The sequence below is a fragment of the Malania oleifera genome, chromosome 11, assembly GCF_029873635.1.
Source record: "Malania oleifera isolate guangnan ecotype guangnan chromosome 11, ASM2987363v1, whole genome shotgun sequence".
Lineage (NCBI taxonomy): Eukaryota > Viridiplantae > Streptophyta > Magnoliopsida > Santalales > Ximeniaceae > Malania > Malania oleifera.
This window is the reverse complement of record NC_080427.1, coordinates 47,597,486-47,607,007: the sequence shown is the minus strand read 5'-3', so window position 1 is coordinate 47,607,007 and position 9,522 is coordinate 47,597,486. Positions and strand designations below refer to the sequence as shown.

Genomic DNA, 9,522 nt, shown 5'->3' with positions numbered 1-9,522 from the left:
ACCATTTTATTAAGCTTAGAAAATACCTATAAGTGTCCCAAAAATCAAATGTCAATGAAAATCTATAAGGCGTTTGAAATATCAAGAAAGATTGGTATTTACTTGTCAAATCTAAAGGTAGGGGCAAGCACTCGGTCAATTCAGTGAATTCAATTAATTAACCGTATTAACCAAAAAAATTTGGTTAAAAAAACTCATTAACCATACTGATCAAAGTTTAGAAAATTACATTATATCACCAATTATTTCATTTTATCACATACATTATGATTTTTATTATTTTATATATATTTTTTTAATTGTTTCCCCAAGCAATCAATGACAAAAGAATCATCATTAATTAGCTAAAAAAATAGCGGCCCAAAAAGTGACCAATAATTTTTCTTAAAATTTAAAGTATATTTATCATTGTTCTACGTAAAAAGCCAACACTTTTTCCAATTCTACTTTCAAAAGTATATGCCAATTTTTTGTTAGAAATATTTTTTGATGGCTTTAAAAAAATTCTAACTAATAGAAATATTTTTTGTTAGAAATTATTTTTGCCCTTTGGAAGGTATAATTGATATCATTTAACCAACCAAATTGGCTTAATGGGATCTCATGGAGAGCCAAAATTCTCCATTAATTGTATCAAAACAAATTGAAAAGCATAGGTTATCTTAGCATGGCATTAAAAGAGTGATATAAAAAATGGAAAAAAAAGAAAAAAAAAAACAATGACCCGTTTGATATCGTTGTAAAAAAAATTAAATGCAATTATACCTTTTTAGCAAATTATTTTGATTTCAAAATTCACTTTTTACTGCTCCAATAATAATCCTGTTGAGAAGTGGTGAAAATTTTGAATTATTTTTCTAACTTTTCAAAAATGACAAACCCTAGAAATATTTTAATTTTTGCTTTAGTTTAAGTCACGTGATAATTTTATTGAAAAAAATTACGTGCAAAGTGACTAATTCCCAAAAATGAAATTTAAATATGCATAATTATAACCTTTCAACAGTCATTTACTCTATATGTATTGAAAGCTGATAGTAGGGCTTCAAAATCAAATATTAATTTTAAAAATGTGACAACAATGATAAATTGACAAGCTTGATTGCTATAATAGAAAATTAAGAGTTAAGTTGTGATAATTTGGTTCATACATGATGATATTCTTCTACTAAAGTAAAGTCATTGTATTTCATGACTTATAAACATGCTACTTTATACATCAAATATATCACATCTTAGGTAAGTTGCTTGTTAACTTTGGTGATTCCAAGGTCATGGATTCAATTCCTCCTTAAGAGTCTATCCCGATGAATTATCAAGGGTGCGTCAATGGGTGGACGACTTTCACCCCATCGGGTTTGGTGCCACACGATAGTGTCTAAAGTGGCACGATGGTTGCTAGAGTTTATGAATCCTATGTTAATTTTGTAGACAAATGAACTTTCTTAAATTTTTAGCTTCTTGTGGTGGACTGTGTGGCACTTGGGCATGAAGGATGACTTTTGTTCGATAAAAGTCAAAAGTAAGGTGATATTCACTGAGAGATTCGCCAGTGAATTTATTCACTTTAAAATTTAAGGGAAAAATGAGTGGCTTCTATATGTGGATGGACCCACGACCTAATAACCTTAAACTTTTATATGCATACTTGATAGTTATGCATCGTAGGACATAGTTGAGCTCAAGTCGGACTCACCTCAATGTACTCAATATTTGGACCTCTAATGAGATTTCAAAATTCCACGAGCCTCTTTGAAATTTAATAAAAATAAAATAAAGATAAGCCAATAACGAGGTATATGCTTTACAAAAATTATACAGAAAGGGAGATATTTGAAAATTTTAAATTCATAAAGATAGAATATGAAATATATATATTAAACTTTAGGGATATTTGCGTATTGATTAATAGAATTGCTTTAGAATCGGACAATGGTGAAAATCAAAACAACATTGAAAGATAATGACTATAATAAAACAATTTAAAATGTATTGATTTCAATAAAATTTAATTAAAATATAAAATTTTAATGACTATCCATGAAAGTTACTCTCAAACTTGTCGAAATAGCATATTTACATTTTTTTTAATTTTTTTTTATTGAGGTAGTACCACAAAACAAATAAATAAATCAATAAATAAATACAAGGAATTTTCTCACTAGAGTAACCAAACAAAATCCATCTAGCGCGGCGAAGGCATATGGCCAACTCCCCTTCCCCCAACTGCAAACCAAATGCCCCCACTGAACCCACACTTCAAAAACCGCCCATCTGCCTCATTCACTCTGCGCTGCCCACCCATAAATCTGCCCCGGCCGCCACCGCCTAGGCCTCCTCGCCTCTCTCTTATCGCTGACAAATGCACGTCCATGCGCCAGCTCAAGCAAATCCACGCCCAAATGATCGTCACCGACCGCATTTCTGACAACTTCGCCGCAAGCAGACTGCTTTCCTTCTGCGCTCTCTCGGAGTCCGGCGATGTCAGCTACGCTTTGAGGCTCTTTCACAACACCCAAGGCCCCAACTCGTTCATGTGGAACACCCTCATTAGAGCTCAAGCTGGTGGTCCGAATCCTTGCGAGGCTGTGTTTCTCTATGTGAAAATGAGGAGGATGGGGGTCGTGCCCGGTAAGCACACCTTCCCTTTTCTTCTCAAGGCTTGTTCTAATATTCCATCGCTTGAGTCTTGCAAACAAGTCCATACCCATGTTTTGAAATTTGGGTTAGAATTGGATTTGCACGTCGTTAATGGGCTGCTGCGGGGTTACTCGGTTTCAAGCGAGTTGGGTGATGCCGTCCAAGTGTTTGATGAAGTGCCGCAGAGAAATTTGAGTATTTGGACAACGATGGTAAGCGGGTATGCTCAGAATTTTTGTTCGAATGAGGCGTTGATGGTATTTGATCAAATGGTGGAGCAAGGGTTCGAGCCCAATGGGGCAACTCTGGCTTCCGTGTTGTCTGCATGTGCTCGGTCGGGGTGTTTGGAGCTGGGAGAACGAGTTCATGCGTTCATGGAAGCAAAAGGGATAGAAGTGGGAGTGATTCTTGGGACTGCATTGGTACATATGTATGCTAGGAATGGGGCAATTTCTATGGCTAAGAAAGTATTTGACAGTATGCGGGAAAGAAATATTGCAACTTGGAACGCGATGATTTGTGGGTTGGCAGCTCATGGGCATGCAGAAGCACTTCATCTCTTTCAGATGTTAGAGAGAGAGCAGGTTGCACCAAATGATATAACATTTGTGGGGGTTTTGTCCGCTTGCTGCCACCAGGGTTTGGTTGATGCTGGTCGCAAGGTTTTTTATTCAATGAGACAGGTTTATGGCCTGGAACCCAAGATAGAGCATTATGGTTGCATGGTTGATATTCTTGGTCGAGCTGGGAGGCTTGAAGAAGCTGAGAAGCTGATTAAAGGAATGGCATGGAAAGCTGATGTTGTGATATTGGGAGCTCTGTTGTCAGCTTGTAAGAACCACGGCAACATTGAGATTGCTGAAAGAGTGGTGAAAGAAATTCTGGTTTTAGAACCTTATAATCATGGGGTTTATGTGGTTTTATCTAATATGTATGCAGAGGCCAGACAATGGGAGGATGTTCAGAGGCTGAGGAAGGTGATGAAAGAAGAAAATCTGTGGAAGACGCCTGGGTGGAGCCTTGTGGATGATGATAGTTAAGTTTGTGTATGCATATACATCACAGAAATCATTCAATTGACCAAGATAAATAACAAAAAAGCATATTGTGAGTAATGTTCTGGATTATAATTGATCAACGAGATTCTAATTGAGACTGGTCACAAGATTTTTTATTCAATGAGAGAGGTTTATGGCCTTGAACCCAAGATAGAGCATTATGGTTGCGTGGTTGATCTTCTTGGTTTAGCTTGGAGGCTTGAAGAAGCTGTGGAGCTGATTAAAGGAATAGCATGGAAAGCTGATATTGTGATGGGGAGCTCTGTTAGCAGCTTGTGAGAACCACAGCAACATTGAGATTGCTGAGAGACAGCAATATAAAAAGGGATTAGGTCCAAAAGCAGAAAAGAAACAAACTAGCAACAGAGATAGGGGGAAAGGACACCCCACTAATGGAATCAATCAAAATCTCATGAGATCCATAGGGGACTCAACTAATCTAGTTTCAGCCATACCCAACCCCATGCCGAGATTCGTCATAAAGTCCACCAATCTGTTGCCTTCCCTAGTGATGAAAGAAGAAATATGAGGAAAACACATGGGTGAAGCATTGTTGATGGTGATAGTTATGTTTGTGTATATATCCTCATCATGGAAACCTTTTGATGATTTTTTCAACCAAAAAGAAGATGAAAGGCATATTGTGAGTGATGTTCTGGATTCTAACTGATCTTCCATGACAGGTGCAAGGAGCAAGAGGAGAGATTTCATTCTGATTTGTGCAGTTTAACTTCTCTAATTCCTTGCATTCTTCAGAAGGTGGCATTCTTTATACGGCAGGTCAAATATAGACAGCCTATATGTCAGCATTATGGCTGCTGCAATTCATATAATCTGAATTGCAGTTATCGGGATGTTGAACTGGCTGTCTAAAGAAAAGGGATTGGAAGGGTTTTAAGATTCAATTGTGGTGGAAGGATTTGGAATGTTCATTCATCAACCTTTCATTGTGTTTACCATTTTATCATGGTGCTCCTTTGGTAAATATATAGAAAGTTGGTTGTAATTATTACTGTATCTTTTGGGGTTGAGGCAAGTTGAGGGGCAGTGATTGGGTGGTAGCTTCGCCCAACCGTTCACCTTGTGCATTCAGTTTTATTCATTTATACGTGCTTCTATGTCTGCTTTTTCCATGTACATTTTTGCATCTCCAGCAACTCCATAGACCACTTTGTGGGTGGTTCCATGTCCATATAATGGTATTTTTTTGGTGGAGCAAGAGTGAGAGTTTGGAGTGCTGTAGGTATGCAGCCAATTTTTTAGGTAAACCCCAGGCAGTTAGAAATTTATTTCTCCGGGCTGTGATTTGTGCATATTTACCTTCTAAGAAAGAAGTTTCTAAGAAGGCGTACTAGTTTCATCTTTCATGTTAGAGTCAAACTTTGGAGAGGAATCGGAAGTGGAAGAGACTAAGGGTGAAAGATTGTCTACCACCTGTTGTTTAACCAAACTCATTAACCTCTTTTACCAAAAAAAAACCGAACTCATTAACCTTACACAAAAAAATATCGTAGGATGGAAATTCATTAAAGCAAGGGCCTAACGAACCTTGCACCAGAACTTGCCATTGGTCTTGAGGACCTAACTTGGGTTATATTTATCAGGAAACATAAATTTAAAATCCATTGGGGTTTCACTAAGTTATAAAATTTTGTTGCAGAAAAAATAATTTTAAAAAATAAAAATGGAATGACTTTTTGTTCCTTAATCCTAATATGTAAATTATTCATTCTTTTTTGCATCATCAATTATCTAGAAGAAAGAGTAGCAAAATTCATCTGGGCATAATTAACTCCAAGACAATACAAAAAATGGTATTCTTCATAAAAATCAACCCCTTAAAATATTATTTGTTGACCGACCATCCGGGGATTTTTTATTTTTTATTTTTTATTTTTTGAGGCGTTCTTTACCATGCAGCCAGGCTCGAAGAAAAATTTCCCTTTCCTCTGAACTAGGAGCAGGGTGTTTTTTTTATTTTGACTAATGACTAGATCTCTGAATTAGTTCATTTAAATCAAATGAGCTTTCTACACTGCACCCTCCAAGAAACTTCTTGTAGTTTTGCAAGAAAAAGACCCAGCAGTTGCTTGACTCACACGCCACTGGTGCCCCTCAGGAAACACGCCAGGCACGTGCTGATATAATCCATAACTCAACTCCCCTATGTATGAATGTGATCAGGTCAACGTTCCACTGTTCTGCTCTCCCTCTCCTCTCCAGCCACAATGCAGAAAATGGTTCGACTGCTCCCATTACTCTTCATGGCTATAACAGCATCTGCAGGTAAAATCTGCACTTTCTTGAATTTTTTCCGTTACCCACTTGGCAATTACACCAACAAAATCTTTAACAACTTCTAATTCATCTGTCTAAGCGAATTCCTCCACAGATCTTCTGCAGAACTCAGATTTCGAATCCCCACCATCAAACTTGACAAGAAACTCATCCACTGCCCCGCTTGTGCTGCTGAATCAGAACACCACGGCCATTCCAGGGTGGTCTTTCGAAGGCGAAGTTTGGTATGTAACAGCTGGTCCAAACATCTCATTGCCGGAGGGGAGCAGACATGCCATACAACTGGGTCAAGACGGGAAGATCAACCAGACTTTCACTGCAAATGGTGGCCTCATGGATTACATTCTCACCTTCACTCTTGCTCAGGGTGGTCAGAAGTGTTTAGCCAATGCCACTGGGGTGATAGTTTCTGCTCCAGACAGTATATCAAATTTCTCTTTGAAGCAAGGGTATGGGAAGGAAGCATGGGAAAGCTATGGTCACTACTTGGGCAGCTGGGGTGATGAAACAGAAGCCATTGACCTTGTGTTCCAAAGCAAAACATCAGAATCCGATTCGAATTCAACTTGCTGGCCAACCATCGACACTCTCCTTCTCAAGACGGTCCAAACAATCCATCAAGACAGTGGTATGAAGTTCCTCACTCACCTTGTTCATCTGTATTTTTGTTCCTATTTTGGCAAATCAAATGGCTCAAACAATGTAAGCAGTTTGTTAAGGACCGCCTGAAAGGGTAAACAATGTTGTTTCACTATTGCAATTCTTGTTCATTTGGGAAACCAATGATTTGAATCACAGCTAATCTGTTGGTGAACGGTGGATTTGAAACCGGTCCGGATTTCCTTGGGAATTCAAGCAAGGGAATTCTACTGGAAACAGAACCAATTCCCCCCCAATCTGCATTACAACAGTGGTCAGTGATGGGCACTGTCAAATACATAGACTCCAAGCACTACTTTGTACCGGAAGGGAAGGCCGCTGTGGAGATCGTCTCGGGAGTTTCTTCTGGAGTGCAGACAGCAGCCGTGCTCATGGAAGGGTTGAATTATAACTTGGCGTTCACACTGGGAGATGCAAATGACTCATGTTTGGGAGATTTCCTGGTGGGAGCTCAAGCAGGGTCAGCAATTCAGAATTTCACTGTGAAGAGCAGCGGTACCGGGTCAGCAAAGAAGTTTTCCATGGATTTCAAGGCGGAATCAAGTTCAACTCTGATCAGTTTTATCAGCTACACCAGTAGCCAAACCAAAGATGGGGTGTTCTGTGGACCTGTGGTTGATGATGTGGTTTTGACAGCTTCTTCACGGAGTCATGGGCAGAAACTAGAACCACATTGTTGCTTTCTGGTTCATCTGTTTCTCTTGGGAACCCTTATGCTACTGATGAATGAAAGACTTGATTTAGCACATGTTCTGAGCTAATCGCTATTTGGGAGAATGGAATTTGATACTTCCATTTGGATCAAAGTGATATGTTTTATGAACTCATGTATTTTTGTGTTGAATTGTCTAAATTGACCCAATTTCAAATACAATGTTTAAATTCCATGCTCTGAAATAGAGTGAAGAGTCAGCGATGTTTCATTGTTAAAGATTTTGTTTCGTACACTTCCATTGGGAAGAAAGATTGTGGCTTTTTTCATGCTAAAGGAAATTTCTGAGCAATTTGTGTCCAGCTGAATATTGAACTGTGTATCATAACCACTAGGTCTGACATGGTAATTTACAGATTCTTGTTTTAATTTTAATTAAAACAATTCAAAGTAGAGGATATCTTGAGGTAATGATGAGGATGAGGCCATGAGAATCAGTGGTATGGCTTGGTGTCTGGATATGAGGAAGATTGTTTTCCGGGGGCGAGAAAACATATCAGCGAGGATATTGTGATCGCCTTTTATATGCTTCACGGAGAAGTCATATCTGGAAAACCAGTCTTTCAGTCTGAGAATCTGTAGATCAGGGAGAATCTTGTTCTGAAATTCAAGCATCTTGGGGAAAAATGAGTTGTCCATTTCAACTGTGAAGTGCTTTGATTTGACGTAAAAGTCAAATTTCTGAATTCCATTTTTCACCGCAATTATCTCTTTGAATACAGTGTGATAGTGCTTTTGGGAATCTTTGAATTCTCCACTGGCGTGTCCGCAGTAGGACCTTTTGTTATCCTTATCTTCAAGTAGTAGGGCACCCCAATAATGGTCACTTGCGTCTGACTGGAGGATGAGATTTCCGGTAGATGGAATAGTCAGAGGCGGTGGATCCTTGGCAACTTTTTTGAGATATTTGACAGCATTTGTCTGGTCAGTGCCCCATGGGGGTGGTTTCTTTTTCAACAGCTATGACAGGGAGCTGGTGTGATGGCTCGCATGCGGGATAAAGTCTCTGATGTAATTAATTATGCCAAGAAATTGTTGAATTTCTTTGACAGAAAGATTAATATCTGAAAACTGCAATAATTGTTCTGCGAGATGTGGACCTGGACAGATAGTTCCGTGGGAAATTTTCATTCCTAGAAAATCAATTTCTTTTTGTCTAATCACGCTTTTCTTTTCTGAAAGCATAATCCCGTACTATGATGCCAGCTGGTGGAAATGATCAAGAAGCTGATAATGATCTGCAAGATTTTTTGAGAATAATAATATATCATCAATATAAATCAGGGTACTATGCAGAATAGGATTAAAAATCCTGGTCATCGCTTTTTGAAACAGTGATGGTGCGATCTTTAAACCGAAGGGCAAAACTGTTCATTCGGAATACAGAACACTGTCTTGTATCTGTCATCTAGGTGAATTCCGAGTTGCCAAAAAGCACATTTGAGATCGAACTTCGAAAATATCTGTGCCTCAGCGAGATGGATGAACTGTGTTCTGACTTTTGGAATAGGGAACTTATCATCCCTAATGAACATGTTCAACGGCTTGTAATCAATAACTAATCTCTTTTTTCCTCTGATTTTCTCTGATCTTTTTTCAACATAGAATGCTTGACATGCCCAAGAGGAATTGGTTGGTTCAATAAGACCTTGTTTTAATAAAGAATAGCATTCTTCTCTAGCAAGCTTAAGGTCTGATGGAGTCATTCCCAAATGGGTAGCCTTGGTCGGACTAACATCTTCATTGAGTTTGAAGGGAATGTGGATGAAAAAGTCTGGATTTTTCCAAAGTGGATGATTATGAATGAATTGATCATGACTTTTTGCACACAATTTCAGGAGATGGGCTGAAAATCTGGAGGAGAATACGAAAGAGAATAAATCTTGTTTGTTTGGGTAAAAGGCTTGAATTCTCTTTTGTACTTAATTCCAGTGGGAAGAATCCTTAAGGATTTTGAAAGACAATAAACATCCCATTCCAATAGAACATCTTTTTGAGGAAGTGGACTACCGATAACCTGAGTCCAAATGATGCAATTAGGAAAGAGCTTAATCCCAATTTTCTTTTTGGAAATCAATGTGGTTGTAAAAATTTGATCATTAGCAGCTCTAAAAAATTGAGTATGAGAAGACCAACAATCTGATGGTAAGACTT

At 38.3% G+C, this 9,522-nt stretch overlaps 2 protein-coding genes across 2 annotated transcripts; both read left to right on the top strand.

Moving 5' to 3' along the window:
- The first annotated feature begins 2,177 nt into the window (after window positions 1-2,177).
- LOC131168256 (pentatricopeptide repeat-containing protein At5g06540-like) lies at window positions 2,178-4,831 on the top strand. The gene has a single exon (XM_058127559.1). The coding sequence runs from the start codon at window positions 2,238-2,240 to the stop codon at window positions 3,678-3,680; it is 1,443 nt and encodes a 480-aa protein (XP_057983542.1). The 5' UTR covers window positions 2,178-2,237; the 3' UTR covers window positions 3,681-4,831.
- Window positions 4,832-5,671: 840 nt separating this feature from the next.
- On the top strand, window positions 5,672-7,660 carry LOC131168257 (protein DUF642 L-GALACTONO-1,4-LACTONE-RESPONSIVE GENE 2). The gene is made up of 3 exons (XM_058127560.1): window positions 5,672-5,984; window positions 6,091-6,624; window positions 6,795-7,660. Exons 1-3 carry the CDS (start codon window positions 5,927-5,929, stop codon window positions 7,415-7,417), a joined length of 1,215 nt encoding a protein of 404 aa, XP_057983543.1. The 5' UTR covers window positions 5,672-5,926; the 3' UTR covers window positions 7,418-7,660.
- Window positions 7,661-9,522: the final 1,862 nt, after the last annotated feature.